This window comes from Melanerpes formicivorus, unplaced genomic scaffold (assembly GCF_026170545.1).
Source record: "Melanerpes formicivorus ecotype bairdi unplaced genomic scaffold, bMelFor1.0.p_v2 SCAF_1, whole genome shotgun sequence".
Lineage (NCBI taxonomy): Eukaryota > Metazoa > Chordata > Aves > Piciformes > Picidae > Melanerpes > Melanerpes formicivorus.
Window position 1 is genome coordinate 24857847 of NW_027142353.1, and position 20308 is coordinate 24878154.

General features: G+C 42.7%; 1 protein-coding gene across 3 annotated transcripts in view; it reads right to left on the reverse strand.

Annotated features, from left to right (window-relative positions):
- Positions 1 to 20308, reverse strand: part of RASA3 (RAS p21 protein activator 3) — a 207188-nt gene that overhangs the window by 145243 nt on the left and 41637 nt on the right. For 2 of the 3 annotated variants that reach the window (XM_068137246.1, XM_068137237.1), the window contains exon 1: positions 5579 to 5813. The exons of the other annotated variant lie outside the window; for it this stretch is intronic. In XM_068137246.1, the coding sequence (XP_067993347.1) occupies positions 5579 to 5633 (55 nt within the window). In that variant the 5' untranslated portion in view covers positions 5634 to 5813. Of the gene's footprint in view, positions 1 to 5578; positions 5814 to 20308 lie in introns of those variants that run through there. 3 annotated transcript variants of the gene reach the window in all.

Here is a 20308-nt window from a genome sequence, read left to right on the forward strand (position 1 = left end):
TGTTTTCAGTCAGTAATAATAAAAAACCCCAAATTATTTAACTAAGATAAAAAAGGCAAAAAGAAAAAAGTCATACAAAACCAAACAACCACTCTGAAGAGCAATTCAGTGCAGTGAAAAGTTTTCAAAGGCATTTTCAGGAAAACTGGAAAGCTAAGACGTCCAGCACTTATGTAACATACTCATGTAAGAGCATTTGGTACTTTGACCAGAAGATAATCACCTCAATGAGAAGACAAGAAAACACTATTGGTTCTCATGAGAGAGATTAGAGAACACTTTTTTCCAAATGCACTAATTCTGAAAGAGGACAAAAGAGCTAGAAAGTCTGCTCCCTGGTATCAGAAGCTCTGAACAGATCTGGTTAACGGTTTCACTCCTGTGAATTTACCTCTATACATTCTAAAAGTCATGACACATTGAATTCTACTCACACATGAGAGTCAATTACTACTTAAAAGACAACGGTGTGGATAATTTGATGCCAGGCTGGAAGCCCCAAATACAAGCATCATTCCCATCTTCAGAACAAAGTTCACTGAAGCATTTTTCACTGCTACCTTTGTTTCCTTCTCTCACTTACATAAACTATGCTGTGGTCTCCATTTTAACTTCAGCCACGGCTGCTCCTGACAGCACACAAGCAATCACAGCACTCCTCCTCTAGAAATAGCACTGGCCCCAGATCTTTTCCATTCAGTACACTGAACACAAGTCAGTCACAACACAACAAATACCAAATTTAGCAGAGTTTCAGATATTGAACCAGCGGTGAAAAATCTGCATAACCTATTCTGCATCCTCCACAGCCTGTCAAACTCAAGCCTTAAATAGCATTGCAGTCAATTAACAGGCCACTTTATCTATGCAACATCAGTTTAAACTGTACTTGTTAACTTCTTAATGTGCAGAAATGATCTTGACAAGCCTTAAATATATTCAGGGTGAAGTGCAAATAACTTTTCTATCTTTGTTTATGTGTTGGTCCACAAGCTTTGAAAAACTCGGGGGGGGGGGGAAGTTATCTTCATAAGAAACATTCTGCATTTCCTAAATTTTTTTTTTTTTTAATAACATAGATCTATATAGAGGTACCAGGGGAAAATGCTCTCTTTCTAAAAATATCTATTCAACAACCTTATGTCCATTTTAAATGGGGATAAATCCTTTTACAGTATTATGTAGGAAGCATATTTAGTTGTACTTACGTCCAATAGTAACCACTTAAGACAAGGAACTAAATCCCAAGAGATGACATTAAAAGGGACATCTTCTCAAGGCAAAATGGATTTCCCTGATCGACCTTAGGATTATTAGACTTAAAGGAGGCCTTAAGTTTGTCTGAGACAAGACAGGTCCTCCTTAACCTTACAGAAATGCAGACAGGCATCTCACAAACATTTATTCCATATAAAGTTTAATGGTGGAAGGGCAATAAAATGTTCTCTTGGCCATCAACTTGCCTAAATGGTAATATACAACCACTTAAGCATGTATTCTGCCTAACTTCACCAAAGACTCTCAGTTTCCCAAAGACAAGTTCAATTGCTTTTGCAATGTCTTAAGCTACATAGCTCTGTATGAATTAGTAAAAAAGGCACAGCAAAATTAAAGAGTCAGAGCAACAGCACAGTCTATAGACCAACAATGCTCACCTAGTCAACTGGTCCCCCCCAAGGTAAATAAGATTTACCTTCTCAGAAAATGGTGGGTTTGAATAGGGCACGCTGTGAGTGGAACACCAGCCCACATTTATGGCCAAAATTCCACAGCTTAATGCTTCTGATCCCAGCATTAGGGAGAGATGATGCTCATTAAGACCCACATTTTAGACTATGACCTCAACACTTGTAACCACAAAAGCTCCATCTCTGCCCCTTTCTAAAGATAAGTGCTTGAAAAGTTTATGAATGCCTTAAATTGCAACAAGCCCTCAGTGTACAAATAGACCATTACGATCTCTTAAGTCAACAGAGACATGACCAAAAGTTCCTCTTGTTATATAATGGCCTCTGGTAGCATCTTGATATACAGTATCTTCCTGTCCCAGTTATCACTCCAAAACAATGGGACAGTTTAATCACTGTAACTGTAACAAGTCCTTCCACCACTTTAAAAATAGAAGTTTAGAGTAGAGCCTAATAGTCCTAGATATTAGAGTACCAGGCTTCAAGACACAAAAGTTCTCTACTAACCAGTACACAGCCTTCCAGAGAAGAAATGCTGAATGTGAACTTTCATTTTTTCAACTGAAACTTCAATAGTTGATACAATTTAAGGAAAGAAAAAGTGGCAACTAGGTATAGCATATTTATTCAATATAAATAACAGTATAAGCCATGTTGTCAAGCAGGAGGACTCTCTTTGTACTTTTACCAGCCAATCATCAGCCATAGAGCCTTATGTCATTTCCTTTCAGGTTTTGAAATACTGACTCATGGAAATATCAGCACTGCACACTTCCTCAAAGTGGCAATCTTATAGGAAGTGTTTGTTTAGTCTTATATGACACATTGGTTTGTTTATGTACAAGGGATTCCGGTAAAAATAATTCTCAACTAAAGAAAAAAAGACAAGAGGACAACAGTTTCACTTGTGGGAAGCTAAAATAAATCAATTTCAAATAGACTTGAACAATGCAATCATCAGCACATATACTACTTCATTCTTTTTTACTGTGTGTTAATTCCTTTCAACAGACATGAGCAGAAGTAGCCAGGCATCGAGTCCTCCACAAACTAAAAAAGAAATCAGAATATGGACAAGAGGTAGCACAGTAACAATTCATCTGAATATTGCTACCTACAATGACTGAGTTTGTATCATTGCTCCACAATTTCGTTATCTCAATGAGACATTTTTTGCAAGTGGTACATAACTGGCAATTGAATGAGGGAAAAATGGGTTCACATTTTCAACAGGTAACTCAAGCCAAATCTAAACATGACTAGAAAAAACACTATTCAGAATGGGAAAGCATTTTAAGAGATCTGGAATGTAATTGCCCATCTAGCTAAAAATATGACCAATTCTGTGCAACCCATAAGTCTCAAAAAGAACAAGTTACACCAGCAGCAGTAGAAAATGTCTTCATTTACCTGTAGCTTCTTGGAAATATTGGGCAAGACCCAGCCATAGAAAGGCATTACATTTAGGGCATTCAAGTGTCTCTATGCTACAGACATTTTGCACAGCCTGAAGCCTCCAAGTTGCATCAGCCTCTCTGTTAAGAAAGGCTTGCCACCCCAAGTGCCACATCCTGATCTCACAGTGTGCTTGCACTGGTTCTTCAAAGCATCAGTCCTACATTTCTTCATATTTATTCCACCAATGCATTCTTGTGCATCAGTGCTCCCATTTATGATTTGCCAGCAAAGATGCTACAGGGAAAGACATGCCTTATCAGATCAAGGACAGAATATCTGACAGTCAGAGATCAGTCAGAGCTTGGCCATGAACAGATCACTTGTAGAGCATGATAAGACAAAACAAATCAAAACAGGAAATTACTTATCCTACTGCCTTCAAATAACTTAACACATCAAAAGATTCAAAGCCTTCTGCCACTTAAGGGGGAAACCTACCAGCGAACAGGAACTGCTTAGACAAATTTACTCTTGGGAACAGCTGACAAAAGCAGTGTTCCTCCAATATTCAGTTCCTCTTGCTGGATACCCTCAATACACAATTTCTTCAAGATTAGGCTGTACAAGGCCTGTTGGATTGGAAATACTCCCTCAACCCATCACAACAATCCTGCCACTTCTGTTTTTCTGACAGATTTCGTAGTCAACTGCAGAGCAGGTTCTAACTTTCAAAAACTAATCCAAGAAATTCGTGCTTCTGCCAGGAAAACTGATGACGATATTTCCAGGTACTTTCTAGTGAGCAGCAGGGAAGAGCCCGCTATCACAAGTACCTGTGATCGCCCTCTGCCGTACCACAGCCGCCAGCCTGGGCGCAGCGGAGGCATTGTTTCTGCAGTTCCCTCAGTAAAGACCTTCTGTTCATAAAGCAGAACCGATGTACCGGTATTCCAACGATTGCATGCAGTTTTTTTCTACTCCCTTATCTATGCTAAAAAGACAACATGAATCCTCACTGCAATACTGCACATTAGTCAAACACTTTGCACTGATGAGGACTCTGATAACTGAAGTCAGTGGTCAGATTAACTTTAGTCCATGATTTAATGGGATTAATCTTGAGAGTTTTTGCTGCTGTTATTATCTTCCATCTTCTCTACCACTCGAAGACATTCCCACAGTCCAGTGACAACAATCATTTAGGTATGAAAACATCACTGTTTTCTTCTCAAAAGGGAAAAAAAAAAAGAAGAAAAACCACCACCACACAAGAGTCATCATCCTACCATGTGAGATATGTTCTTACTCCTTTCACTAAAGATCATCCAATAGGATGCAACAGCATCGCTGGCATGGTGTCCAAATTTCTATTTTCTGGATGTATAAAAGAACACAGAATCTACAGAGTTTTTATTTTATGTCATAACATTTTACTTCTTAAAAGCTGCTATTACTGAACTACCTGCAAAAGATTAATACAGAAACAATCTTAGCAATAGTCTAATAGGGTAGTGCTAATACCACTATCCAATAACAAGATTGTCTCTGCAAACTCGTTTCAGTGTTATCCAACACGACAACTGGTGGCTGCAAATTTGCTTTTACATGCATGGATATGCAAGAGGACATTTTTCAACAGTGCTAATAGGAAGTTAAAAGCCCAACTCTCTTAGCACCCACCACTGCGAGTCCGGCGCTAAACTTTCCTACTTCCCTTCAAGCTGCCAGCCACCATGTCCCACCGAAAGAGGCAAACAGCTCTCTCCGCATGCGGGCTTGATTCTGACTGATGAAACGAGGGATTTCCCTAGCAGCCGCCACAGACAGAACTCTACCAGGGAGAGTTTAATCCGCACGCTGACATCTGTCGCTTACTTTCTAATAATATGGTTTGGAACTCGATCAACGGCATGAAGAAGAATGCACCTCCAAACGCAGCTAGTAGGAAGCCGAGCAGCAGCAGCAGCAGCTTCAGCCCGTCCCGCTCACTGAGGCAAGGGGCTGAGGCACCGGCTCCTTCTCACAACCGCTTTTTGGCGGGTTTCGCACCAGCTTTGCTAGTGACACACAATACTGAGATTCGGTTACCGCCTTCAAACTTTAAGCGGGTAGCTTAGCAACAAAACAAAAAAAAAAAAAATCACTGAAAAAAAAAAAACATCACGAAATCTGCTTAATATCCTGCGCCGTCCGGACACCCGCCGGCGCCGCTCGCCAACCGGACGCACGCCGCGCTGCTGGCCTGTCACTGCAGCCAACCGGCCGCCCCTCAGAGCGCTGATCCCCAGCGGTCCCGCACCGCCGGCCGAAGCCGCGGACTCTGCCCGCCCCCCAGCCGCGACCCCCTGCCACCGCCCCGTAGCCGCTCCCCCGGCAGGACGAAGAACGCAGGGGAGCGCGAAGAAGTCAACACCGGCTGCCTCGCCCCACTGGCGCTCCCTAGAGCGGGACGCTCCACCGGCAGCTCTCGGCCCGCTGCCAGCAGCCCTCACCGATTTTGATCCTGACGCTCTGGAAGACCCGCAGACCCTCTTCCTCCACCGCCATGGTGGTGGTGGTTGCGCCGCCGCCGCGCCTGGCACTCAGCAGTACTCGAGCCTCGCGGCAGCAGGGTCCACAGGGAAGGAGGCGGCAGGAGGCAGGCAAAGTACCGCGCCGCGGAGGGAAGAAGGGACAAGGGATACTGCACGGCTCCCAGCGGGCCGCGACCGCGCTAGCGAGAGAGAGACAGAGAGCAACCGAGCGGAGCGGAGCGGAGCGGAGCGCAGCCCAGCGCCCCCCTCTCCCCCCTCACGCTAGCAGCTCCCGCCTCCGCCCTTGTGCCGCCTTCTCATTGGCCAGAGGGGCAGCCGGCCGCGGCGCTCATTGGACCACTGCCTTCCAGGACTGGGAGGGGAAGCGAAGTACCGGAGCACCAGGGTGGGGGCGTGCTGCGGTGCTTTGCCACAGCTGGAGCGCGGCGCGCCGACCGCCTGCCCGCCGGCACAGATGCGGAGCGCGCGCGCCGCGCTTCGGCCTCGGCTGCACCCGCACCCGCACCCGCACCCGTCCCCGTCCCGCCGTCTGGGGAGGCTCTGTTCCTCCTGGCCGCGGCAGTTCCGAGGGGGCAGCGGGAGGAGGGGGAAGGCTGACTAACTCTATGGCCCGTCTCCAGCGCCGTCCCGGACCAACCGTCGGAGAGCAGCCTTCGGCCCTCGCCGCGGGGCCTGCGCGTCATAGAGAAAGAGAGGGAAGGGTCTTCAAGTCCTCTGTCCCACAAAGCCATAAAGAAAGGGCACTTGTCCCCAGGTTGCACCCTATTCATTAGTGGGGAAAAGAAATCCCGTGCAAAATAATCAGATCCGTTTGGGCGTTGCGAGCAGACCAGTCTGTCTCTGGCTCCATTTGATCAGCAACAAAGCTCGCTCTACCTGATTGCACGGGAAGAGCAGGGAATTCAGATTTCAGACATGCATGATTACACATTAACAGCAAGAAGAAACAGGACCTGTGTCAGTACTCGGTGCCAAACTTCGGGTCTTGTAATGTCAGTAATTGAAGTACTCCTTCCCTAAAGGTCTGGCAAAATCGGAGCACAAAGTTCAGTAGAGGTCTACAGATTACATTGTTTCAACAAGTGAAAAAAAAAAACCAAAATTGGTTTTTTTTGGTTGGTGCAGGCAGTCACAACCCCCCTGAAGAGGCTTAGGACATCCTTATGAAGAAGAGCCCAGGCACATAGACTCCCATACATCCAATAAGCCAACAAAATGCCCTTTATCGAGCCTGCAGCAAAAACAAAGAAAATTTTAAAACCCCTCCACTGCCAAGTGCTTTCCCATTCTATGTCTAACTTCAGAAGTGAAAGGCAAACAGACTAAACACAACCTCTAGTTACGTTTAAAAGCTGATACTTGAACCAAACTACAAAAGGACAGCAAGAAATCAGAAGACAAATCCTAAATTAGTTACACGTAGTATGAAATGTATAGACAAAAAGTTGTCCAGGCAAGCTAGAATACAGTTGGATAGTCTATCATTGCTTGAATCATGGCATGTATAACACATAACAAATTCCCCTTATTTAAAAATAAATAACATTTTAGAGAGAGTTATTAAAATATGTAAAAGCAAGTGAAAACTTGAGAAGGAGCTACAATTGCAGTGGAAGTCAGCTTGTAGGAAAGCCTGGGGCACCTTGGTTTTCCAACACAGGTATGGGTCTAACTCTGGAGGAAACTGGCGAGCTCTCAAACAAAAACCAAAAAAACTAAAGGAAGTAATGAGTTCTCTTAAGGCACTTCCTGACTTGTTGTGTTCTCCTCTGCATACCCAAGTGACGTATGTAATTTAATTACAGAATACAATTTGATAAAAACACTTTCATAGCACAAGACTATGAAGAAATCTTGTAAAGCATAGGCTTCCATTTACCAACATCCATGCTGTTAATTCCCTCCTCCTTGATACAAGAGGTCCAATATCCTGAGTAACCTCTTTACATTATCCCTGTTCTTCCTATGGGAAGTCATCTTTTCTCCATAATGCTCCCAGCTCATAGCAATACCTTATCTTCTCTGCCCACTGGTCCTTTGCATCCCCCATGATACCTTCAGTGCTCTCTATCCTAGTAACCTGTAATGTTGTCTTCACTACAGGCCAAATTTCACCTCCCACAATACTTCTGACTCCCCCTTTTTTGTCTCACCTTCCACCTGGAAAACAGGCAACACAAGCAGCAGTCTGAACAGGAGCTACAAGACCACTGACCAGATAGCTGACACTTAAGGGACAGCCTGTTGCCTCTCAGATGCTATGTGGAAAGCAAACAGTTTTGTAGTATGTACATTGTACAGGTCTGGTTTAAGACTCTGTACCCATAGAAAGGATTATACAATGACTGTTGTTTTTTCTTCTTTGACACACAATGCACACTTTAAACTTATTTGCACAAAATAAAAACATGGCCACTGAAGAAGAATGGTAAACAACTGTTACTATACATAGGCAGAAACAAGGACTTGCACCTATTAGCAAGTGGATAAAATTTAGCTATAAGCAAATGAAAATGGATCCTATTGTTAGGATCATAAGTTGACTCCAAACAAGCTCACAAATTGAGCTTATAGATCACTTCAAAAACCCGTGATCTTTGTATTTGTGGTAATTCAGTAACCAAAGAAACTTCTACACACTGATACTAGGAACTGATAGACCTCCCCCAACAGCATGAGAGAGAAACCTGCTTCCATGCTCTATATACTATAGACATCTCAGAAAAAAATATTTCACATCTCTTTTCTGTGTTTGCCTTTCATATATAAAGACTTCAGCTGACCTCATTTCCTCATCTGAAGCTTTTTTCAGCTGCAGAAAGTTAACTTCAAAATAGTCACTAAAAAAAAAAATAATCAATTTATCAATTCTCTTTCCAGTGTTTGCTGCTGTAGGAGTTATTCTCATCAGATACTCAACAGACTGTCCTTTCCAATTTGCAGTTTTGTTCTTTTCAGACAGTCATGGCACATATTTCTCCTTTATGTCCACAAAACAAGGGATCTACCTATAATTCAGTTATTATACATTCACAAAAGCAGGCTAAACATAAATCCCCCATCTGTTTTTACACACACCCCCAAAGTTGCAGTCAGAGCCCACCACTCTTTAATTTTGATCTAGCATAAATTCACCCTGTTATATGAGGTCATGGTTGTGCCCCACATCCTAACCTCAGGTGTTGCTAGCAACCTCTCCCTGGGCTAGCACTGATTTTTGTGGTGGTGTGTGGTATACCATATTTGCTGATTTTTAAGTAAATAAATACACTGTCATGAATCCCAGAGCCCCAGGAGCTGTGGCACTTTGAAATTCTTTGCCCAGGATCATAAGCAATCTCATCAGAAAGCACCCCATTTCAAAGGTGTGACTGGGGCACAGTCATGCTGGCATGCTGGGCAGCATTAGGAGTGCATGCTTAGCCATGACTACACTTGCAGGCTGTTTTTCAGGATGGCCTAGCTTTACCAAGAGCATGGGTATGTTCAGAAAGACTGTGGCAAAATTCAACCATAAACCTAGCCTTTCCTTTAAAATGTACTCAGTACCACCAACTTCTCCATCTAAGCATAAACAATACTACAAAGATACCTACAGAATCAATTAGCAACAATTAGAACAGACCAACATTAAAAAAAAGGGGGGGGGGCAAAAAGACTTACAGCAAGTTGGAAAAGAAAAAAGCAGGCAAAAGGGGAAATAAAAAGCTATCACCTTCTTACACTCTTCACTGAGAAATAATCAAGCTTCCTGAGAATCTAGAAATTGTTGCTTGTGGCTCACCTTGCCATCCAGCTACTCTTCTCATTTCCCACCAGACTGTTCACGCTGAAGCTCTTTGGCAGTGCATTCAGTGTGCTACTTTATTTTCTGCCATCTCATTTGCTTGACATGAGGGTAAAAGCTTTTTTCTTCCTCTGTAGTAAGCACATCTCCAAATCTATGTACTGTACAGTCCAACAGTGTAAGTGAAAGCAACGTTTCAAAACTCACATGAATACATTTTTTTATTAAAGATGTTAAACACGTTACAAGAAATGGGCAAAGAACATGCATTGCTTTTTCAGTATTCCCACTGAGGAGATGAAACCTCAGCAGCAGCAGCATGTGTGTGTGTATTACAGATAATATGTGCAGGCAACATGAGGTTTGCAGCTGCTAGCATCCTGATCAAAAAAAATCTAGAAGTGAAATGCTGCTTTTTAAGATGTGAATGAATCTATTAATGACAACATATTTCCCAACTTTTCTTCATCCAAGCCATAGGGGCTTATATTATCAGCTCTTCAGAGGATTCTTGGGTCTAAATTAGACTACAAAGAAGGTCATTTTCTGTGAGTCATTTGTGCCAAGCAAGGAAATAATTTCCTCTCCTGATCTACATGATAGCTTTCTCTTGGGAGGAAACAGAATATAAGAAGCTTTCTAATCTCCTTTTGCATTATGCAAGAAACTAACAAAATATGAACCTACCATCCCTTGTGTACCACAAAGCTGCTAACTATATTTGTGTTTAGGGACAACATATTTAAGACAAATCTAAGGAAATATCACTGTAACACAAGGTAAGACTATGATCTGATGACCAAGCAAGATATCAGAATTTAATTTAGAGTTTCCACTAATAATATCTATAACTAGGCCTAAAGGCAGCTACTATCCATACAAAAATGCTGCATAGTATGACTATGTCAAGGGTGACCTGATAAACATTTATCCCTGGCAAAGTGAGTGGGGAAGTAAAGATGTCTTTGGTAGTGCCTCTGAATCTTAGTCCCTGAATAAGTGGTAAATTTAGGATTTGCAGTGATACCTTCCACAGTAAAAGTAGCTTAGTAGGCATTTGGTTGGTTGTTTTTTATGAAGTCTGAGAATCAACCAACCAAGCCAGGAAAGGGCTACAGTCCTTCCTCCAGACTCCATGCATAGTGAAATATGACAGAAATATAATGAAACTATGTAAGTAGGAAATTAAGAATGAGTCTGTGATTACCTCTGTCTCCAAAGGCTAAGAGTTCCATCTGACATAGGTACAGAGGACTGAAGAAACAGTAATGAAATTGCTTGTATGGTTAGTACGCCAGAGAAACACTTGGCCATTACGTTAAATGAAAGGAAAGGAAGCGAATAATGACAAGAGGAAGGTTTTAATTAGCAAAATGAAAGAACTGATTTCACAAAAAAACCAGAAGCAACAACGTTTAATTGAAGGAGAAACATGGGAAAGAATGGACAATACTGAGATGGCTGTTATTAAACTGGGGGTGAGTGTACATGTGGCAGTATGCATGTGTATGGTGCACTCACACATCGGATAAAAATAGATCTGTGTATCAGAAGCAGGAAAACTGGGGATTGGACTACACTTAAAGAAAGCAAAGATCTCTACTGTGACCCCTGAGTACAGGAAGAAAAGCATGCTTACCTGTTGTTCTTACTACTCGTCTTTTTTAGAAAGCTCACATTTTTGCTGGTTGTTGCTGGAACACTGGGCCAGGAAGAGGCCAGGGGAGAGGAAAGAAAAAATGGTTTTAATTACAGGAAAAAGAGGCCAGTGAGAACTGATTGTTAAAATAGCGGAGATGATACAATTAATTTTCAGGTTGCATTGTTTTTTAAACTATATTAGAAAAAAAAATTTAAAAGGTAACAGTTTGCTCCCTTAATTCTTCTAAAAATCTGTCAGTCTGATGTCCTCCTAAAAATGTTGAAATCTAAGTCATTTCAGCAGCAAGCACAGAATGTTCAGGATTCTGATGAAATATACCAACAGGGATTGTTTAGCCTGGAGAAGAGGAGGCTCAGGGGAGACCTCATTGCTCTCTACAACTACCTGAAGAGTGGTTGTAGACAGGAAGGGGTTGGTCTGTTCTCCCAGGCAACCAGCACCAGAACAAGAGGACACAGTCTCAAGCTGCACCAGGGGAAGTTTAGGCTTGAGGTGAGGAGAAAGGTCTTCACTGAGAGAGTCATTTGCCATTGGAATGTGCTGCCCAGGGAGGTGGTGGAGTCACCATCCCTGGAGGTGTTCAAGAGGGGATTGGACGTGGAACTGGGTGCCATGGTCTAGTCATGAGGTCTGTGGTGACAGGTTGGACTCAATGATCTTTGAGGTCTCTTCCAACCTTGGTGATACTGTGATACTGTGAAATACCTTCTGGTTAAACCTGCATATGCATTGTGTTCCAGGTCCTGTCTGCTTTACTTGAGCCCATAAACTTTGTTTTCCTATTAAGGAACAAATCCCTTTGTCCTTCCATAAAAGATTAGAAGGTAATAAAACTGCATTAAGATCTTACAGAAAAAAAAAAAAAAAAACCAACCCCATGATTATGTACAAGAATGAAATGTGGTGAATTTTACTGCAGTTTAATAACTATGCATCCACTCTAATCTCTTTCACATTAGCCTTCTGTGGAGCTTCTGCAACTAAGTGAAAACATCAAATGATCTTGAGACAGAAAACTGAGCAGCAATGACACTTTCTACTTTTTTTTTTTTTTTTTTTTTTAAATAATACTGGGCACTGCTGTTTACTATAAATATGAGGTTATGCAAGCAAGTATATAAACACCAGTATTTCACAAGTCATTGCATATGGGCAGCCTTAATCATCACATTCATATCTTCTTTGCTTTTATGTCATCAGCTCATCTGCAGTCTTCTCTGTTCTTTATGAGAATTAATTTGACAACACAAGACTACATCTATACTCTCCAGGCAAATCTTCAATCTCTCTCAGTTTAGCAACAGAAATAGTGTCTCTTTTGAGGGAACTGCAAGGAGAGATCTTATCCCATCTTCTCCCTCCCATCCACCCTAGAGGACTCTACAGACCCCTAGAGGGAAATCACTGGGGATTATACTACCAACATCTACCCCAAAGCACCCATAAATCAAACACTTCTCTGTCTCCCAGATATGTCTCAATTATGTGCCGCAAGCAAGATATGTATGACAGATGCTATGAAGTTTACACTGACTTTGAGAAGCTTCGCATATTTCAACCACAACCAGTGCTGTGAGTGACACAGGTATCCCACATCCAGCTATAATGCTTGATTAGACTTTTCCACATAGTCACACGTTTACTGTGGGTCAGATCCTGTGATCTTCCGTCTGCTCAAAAATCCCATTGAAGCCAGTGCTGGTGGGTCAGTCTGCAAATGCCATCCTCTCTCTGTGTGGTGAATGGCTCCCACTGAGACCACTGGGATTACTCATGTGCATGAGTAACCACTAACAAGAGGAAAAGGAGCAAAATCCAGTCCTCATTATGGACTGCTAATCTGAAAGAAAACCTCCCTCGGTCAGTAGCACCACTCTGGCAGAGCAACTCTGCCAGCAAGACACTACCTAGGACAGGCAGTGTGGTGCAATTTGGCACCATTTTTTAAACATGTAATTCTTCAAAGCACCAACTAATTATCCAGGCATGGCTGCATGGAGGAGCTTTCTCCCATCACAGTACGTGAGCAAAAATAACCTTACACCATGAAACACAATTAGCCAGATGGTTATTTGGAGGTTTTTGGAATAGAAGCAATTTCTCTGATCTGGGAGATAAAAAAAAATATCAAAGCTGTATTAAAAGAAAAAAAAAAAAATCATACCACACTCAATTCCCGAGTATTTAATTACATATTATCATGGGTAACTACTAATCAGCTCTAATTATGCAATCTTCTTTTATTGCTGTTGGAAACACATTTACAGCCACTATATAATGTGTATATTTAAGTCAATATCTGAGTAAATAGTCTGGAAAACACATAGTTTGTACCCTGATTTGGTTACTAGCATGATTATTATCTGCCACCTGCTGGAAATAGCGGTGATATCTCAGCTGAGTACCACAGATGGAAGACCTGGTCACTCATTGAGCAAGCACAAATGTCAAAGAGCAAAATATGCTCCTTGTATCCAGAAACTTATTCTTCTTGCACCGAGTGGGAAAGTTTAATTTACACGTGGAGGTGCATACATGCATTCACAGAGAAGCCATAACATGAGATTCTTTAAACAAACAGAAAGCAAATGTGCTGTTAAGAATAATCTTAAGAATAATCTGTATTTACCTGTGTCTCAACAGAAGGCAAACTATGTTATCTGAAACTAATGCACCCAGCAAATCCCATCTCAAGATAGCATAGTGTGCTTGATGCTCTTCTGGGAATGACACAATTGTGGATCTCTTTTCACCATCCTTGCAAAGCATCTCTTCCTCTTCCCAAATTCATTCCAGCATTGTCTTATGGTGGCTCATAAAACCCTCAAGGAAAACAAAACCCTCCTGTTTAAGACATCTGCTCTCATTGAAATAATAATAAAAAAAAGAAATTAGTGGGTTTGGAGGTGTTCCTCAGAAAGCCACAACCATGTAACTTGCTGCTTCTGTGTCAGCAAACCAAAGTAATCCAAGTAAGCCAGAGGGTAAATATGAAGGCAGCACTGCAAGACTCACTTTCCTCTCTTGTTTGTGTGGAACAGGCTGAAGAGTAGCAGGATGCACAGGTAAGACTAGCAGTTCTTGTCAGTGTTCTCCCTTATGCATCTGACTGGCTGATGATAGGACTAATTGTATTGGTGTAATTTTGCAGTTGACAGGTCTCCTCAGGCCAGTGTGGAGAAAGACAGGTATGACTAGATTAGTTTCAAAACTTTTTTTTTCCCAAAAAAATGGTATCCAGACCCTTAAACAGCCATCTTCTGTGTGCTCAGCAGGTTTAGAACAGCCCAGGGCTCACATTCAGACAGTGTCTGTGTTTGCATTCAGGGAAACAGTGCCCTTCTCTGGGTGCCTTTTAATTATTTCTGAGGTCAGAGAAGAAGAATCAAAAATGAAGAAGGAATACAAGTGATTTTTGAAGGTTAGACAGGTCTAACCTTCAAAGTGGAGAAACTAAAAGATAATTTTGTTAGCTCGTTGGATGTGTATTATAATTAATTCCTCATTTTCTCCATTATCTTCTTTGAGCCATTATAAAGCAATCAGATGTTTATAGTAGTAAGGAGTAATGTAAGTCCTAAAACTAATATAGCAAGTCCAAACCACTGAGCAACACATTAGAAAGAATTAGCATTGGCATCTGCTATCACATGCCACCTGCAGAAGGGCCAGGCCTGCCTGAACTGTGCATCACTGGACAGAGGTACCTGCATCCTACTGCAGCATAGATCATTCACACAGGGAATACCAACTATAGCCCGTTCTGTGTGCACCACTGTACACCCACCCAAACCACACAGAACAATGTTACTATCGGCATTTGCCTTTAGCCAAAACTCTTTGCCGCTTCACAGTGGTTTTTTTCTGTTCTTAGGTCCCTATGCTTTGGGCCCTTACAAGTTTTCTTCACTGCATCACATTTAGGAAGCTATCACCTCTCTTTTGTAAGCAACGTAAGCCTTACCTGCACTGGCATATTGCCCTCATTCCAGCAGCAAATTGAGCTATGCCTTGTGCTGACAAGTTGGCTGAGGTTTGCTCTTGTAGTGTCTGACAATGGTTCAATGAAATTAAAAGACTCACAAATGAAAAAACAGCCAAAGAATCAGTCACAACCACAGCCTGCACACAGCAGAAATCCTGTCTTTGCCACAACCACTGCTGTAGTACATTTATGGCAAGGAAAAGGCTAAGCTCCCTATGCAGATCTGCAGGTCTGAAGGGGGTGGGTGAGGAAACCGGTCCCTCTGCAGAGGAAAGCGTAGGGCACAAATTAGGGGCAATTGAGAAGTCAGGAGCCCAGCTGAGGTGCATGTACACCAATGCACGCAGCATGCGCAATAAGCAAGAGGAGCTGGAACTCCTGGTCAACCAGGGTGACTATGATATAGTCGCCATCACAGAAGCATGGTGGGATAACACACACGATTGGAGTGCTGCACTGGGGGGTTACAGGCTCTTTAGGAGAGACAGGCGAGGGAGAAGAGGAGGAGGGGTGGCTCTGTATATTAGGAGACACTCTCTGCCACAGAATTTGAGGAGGAAAATGAAGGGATTGAGAGCCTGTGGGTTAAAACCCGAGGGCAGCCTAACAAATCTGACATCCTGGCTGGAGTCTGTTATAGACCACCCAACCAGGATGAGAAGGCTCATGAATTATTCTACAAGCAACTGGGTGCTGTCTCAAGATCATCAGATCTTGTCCTTGTGAGTGACTTCAACCTGCCAGATATCTGCTGGGAACTTAATTCAGCAGAGAGGAGGCAGTCCAGAAGATTCCTGGAGCGCATGGAGGACAGCTTCCTGATGCAGCTGTTAAGTGAGCCTACCAGGGGTCAGGCTCTGCTTGACCTGCTGCTCTCCAATAGAGAAGGGCTGGTGGGAGATGTGATCGCGGGAGGCTGCCTAGGGTGCAGTGACCATGAGATAGTGAAGTTTTCAATATGCAGGGAGATAGGGAGGAGCACCAACAGAACTTCACCTTGGGCTTCCAGAGGGCAAACTTCAGCCTGTTTAAGAAACTTATTGTAAAATTCCCTGGGTAGCAGCCCTCAAGAACCGAGGGGTCCAGGCTGGTTGGAGCTACTTCAAAGAGGAGCTCTTGAAGGCACAGGAACTGGCAGTTCCCATGCGCCGAATGATGAGCCGGCGGGGAAGGCGACCGGCCTGGATGAGCAAGCAGCTCCTGGAGGATCTAAGGGGAAAAAAGAGGCTGTGTCACCTTTGGAAGGAGGGGAAGGCTTCTCGAGGTATGTTCAAGGAAGCTGTTAGATTATGTAGGAAAAAAATTAGAGAGGCAAAGGCCCAGTTGGAACTGAAGCTGGCCACTTCTGTGTCTGGAGAGCTCCCAAACAGAGAGGGACCTGGGGGTGCTGATTGACAGCTGCCTAAACATGAGCCAGCAGTGTGCCCAGGTGGCCAAGAAGGCCAATGGCATCCTGGCCTGCATTAGGAATAGTGTGGCCAGCAGGAGCAGGGAAGTCATTGTGCCCCTGTACTCTGCATTGGTTAGGCCACACCTTGAGTCCTGTGTCCAGTTCTGGGCCCCTCAGTTCAAGAAGGGCATCGAGACACTTGAAGGTGTCCAGAGAAGGGCAACAAGGCTGGTGAGAGGCCTTGAACACAAGCCCTATGAGGAGAGGCTGAGGGAGCTGGGATTGTTTAGCCTGCAGAAGAGGAGACTCAGGGGTGACCTCATTGCTCTTTACAACTACCTGAAGGGTGGTTGTAGCCAGGAAGGGGTTGGTCTCTTCTCCCAGGCAACCAGCAACAGAACAAGAGGACACAGTCTCAAGCTGCGCCAGGGGAAGTTTAGGCTCAAGGTGAGGAGAAAGTTCTTCATGGAGAGAGTAATTCATCATTGGAATGGGCTGCCCAGGGAGGTGGTGGAGTCACCATCCCTGGAGGTGTTCAAGAGGGGATTGGACGTGGCACTTGGTGCCATGGTCTAGTCATGAGGTGTGTGGTGACAGGTTGGACTCAATGATCTTTGAGGTCTCTTCCAGCCTTGGTGATACTGTGATACAGATGGGGTACCTAGATGAATACAGACACTCCTTCAATCTCAGGACACCCTGGCCTCTGGCCATGGACTGGCTTTTCAGTAGCAACAGGCTGCACCTCATTACCTTCTGAATCGCCTTCTGGGATTATCCAGAAAGTGCTCCTCTCCTCAGGAAAAGGTAAGGAACAGGGCCATGGTTTCATTTCTCTATGTATACCCCACAGCACTCACACCCTAAAACCAGCCTTTCTCAGAAAGCTGAAGACTACTGCACAAGGAAGCTGAACTCCATGCAGAAGCTTAGTCAATCATCTGGTAGCCCTCTCCTCTCCCTCTGTGCCCTTCTCTCACATTAAAATCACTGAGGAAAATCAGTTATCAGTACTAGTCTATCTGGCATTTTTTGCTGTAGATCAAGGAAATCCTGGATTTTACCAAATATTGTCCAAAACATTTAAATTGTGTATGTAGCTATAAACAGATGTATATATAAATAAAACCCCATGTAATTATGGCAATGTTTTTCTCTTCCTCTTCCTCTCTTCCCACCCCTTTCCCTTCCCTCAATTTCTCAAACAATAAGTGGGAAACTTCCCGCCCCCCCAGCCAAAAATTAATTCCTGCTTAAAACTTCCATAAAGGGTCAAGTCTAAAGGAAGCACCTGGCAAATCTGCTTTTGTACTGCACTGGGAGACGTGGCCCTCATGTCCCACTCCCTTTGCAGCACTCAGCACAGCAAGCACTCATGCCACTCTGGGAAGGGTTTGCTTGGCTGTGCACGTCTGCATGAAGACACACTCTGCATGACTGCAGGCAGCCTTTAGATGGGAGCAGCAAGGTGCACTGCAAGCACAGATAGAGTGGGTTCCACTCACCCCAGCAGTTTTTCCAGTTGTTTTTTTTTTATCCTCCTCACTACAGATAGATTCTTCAGCTACTGGGTTGGGTGCTTTGCTTATCAGTTATATGATAAGGGTATATGCTTGGATCCTATCATGTAGTACCAGACTGAGGAAAAAAAAATTAACTTACTTCTCTCAACATCTGCATAAGCCCATCCAGGGAAAAGCAAGTGACTCCAGTCCTGCAATTCATCCTGGTCAGAAGAAAACACTTCACAGAATAAAGTGGAGAACTGATGTGACTTTAAAATAATAAGGAAAGTTGTCAGCAAAACAATCAGGACTTATTTTCCTCTTCACACACAGAGAAAACCTTTATGGTTTTAGAAAGTACACTCTGCCTCTTACATTTTCTTGCCATATATACAAAGTTCACAGCAAACAGAGAAAAAGACACTTGTGGTCACAGTGACCAACAGTACTTCCAACAACATGATCTGTGTTGGGGGTGCAGTGGGAGAAGAATCATCTTTGTTAACTTATTCTCTAATTGGACCATAATCAGCTGCTGTAGCTGGCAGCTAAACCAGCTCAAGTGCCTTTTCTGGCAAAGATGGTGGGAGAGGAAAGAGCAGCAACTCACTAAACTTGCAACATAGTTCAAGGGAGGGAGTAACTAAAGATTCAGATTCCTACCAGCAATGGCACTCACAGAGCTTACAGGACTATATATTATATGAACACATTTGCTTAAAAAATCAGACCCAAACAAAAAAAGATACTAAAAGGCAAACCCAGAAACATCTGAGAGCTCTGGGGTGCTGAGATCATAGGAAAGCAGCTATGCACACTCCAAGATTGTTACACTAAAGAAGTACATTGGTATTGACCACTTTGCTTTTATGCTGTAGAAAACACAATTCTGTCTTCTTTGTATGAAAGCTGAACGTACACGTCTTGATACATAGTGAAAATACCATTCCTGAAAAAACATTCTTGCATTCTTTATCTGTTTATTTTTCATCTATTCTTTAGTAGACACCTTTGGCTATTAAGAAGATAGATGCAAACATTTCTGCACACAACATGGAAATTCCCATGGGTGCCACATCCTAAAATTGCATACAGAATACAAGTTTCTTAAATATCTACTTTATCTTGTAGAGGGTAAGCATACGTCAGGATTCTACTTTGGCTGACCAGTGAAATGCCACTCAAAGAACTCTCTGTTGTAGCTGTAAATTTAGACCTTAGAATTAAAGAGGGAGGACCTGTTATTCCTGTCTCCCAGCACCATCTTCTGACAGAAACAACCTGCTAGAAAGTAGGTAGCTCCACACAAAACCAGGTGATTTTGAAACTGTTGAGTTTTGCTTTCCTTACCCCAAAACAAAAGAAAACCCATCAAGAAAAAAAGCACACCCAAATCCCAGTTTAGAATTAATTCATATATGGTCCACAGTTTCAGAGGGTAGAAAGAGAACAGGCAACCACAGAGGAAGTTTAGAACCACTTCCCTTCCGTTACAAATATTAATTCAGGAGTAGCTGGTACATTATTCCAAGTTACTCCAATTTCTTATTGGGCCATGTTTCCATCAACGTAGAGGGCTAACATTTTCTTTATATTTTAAGGCCTTCATTAAAAAAAAAAAAAAAAAATCAATGAGAAGATAATCATAATGGATCATTACACATGTAAGATCGAGGTCAAGACCCTGTCAAGCAAATGAGGGCCTAAGCATTTCTATGTGTTCAAGAGCAAAATACAATTGTATATGTGCACAGTTAGATTTTATGTGTAATTGAAGAAATACACTTCAGCTTTATTTTATTTTTACTGACATTCTCCACAGCTTTCTGTCAATAGGAAAATAATAAGAGCCTAAGCAATTGAAAAAAACAACAACAATATTCTTCAATTCCTTTCATCATTTGTCTGAAAATAAGAGCATTTGCCTTACAGGTCAAAATTAGTATGCATTAATGTTTTCATTTTATGTCTGTTTCCATTGTTTAAGCACCATTTCACACCAACTATAGTGAAAACCACAAACCCCTATATCCAACCTTACTTGGCTACTCAAGCATAAAAGTTAATCAAGATGCAGACTCAAGAGAGTATTTGCCCTAATTCTGTTGGGCAGTTGTGTGACAGACGTGTTGCTCTTCCCCTGTATCCACATGAGACACTGTGTAAGAACAATCTGCACAGATGACAGCTTTCTGCTAACGTGGAATATCCCCCAGTTCATCATGGTACATCCTTGTACCAATTCTGGTTAGTGAATTATGGTACTGTTCCCTCTTTACTTCCCAGTACTTTTATATAATGTGTGTTATCCTACATGTTAAAAAGGCCCATGACAGTGGCAAGTTGCAATTAAAATCT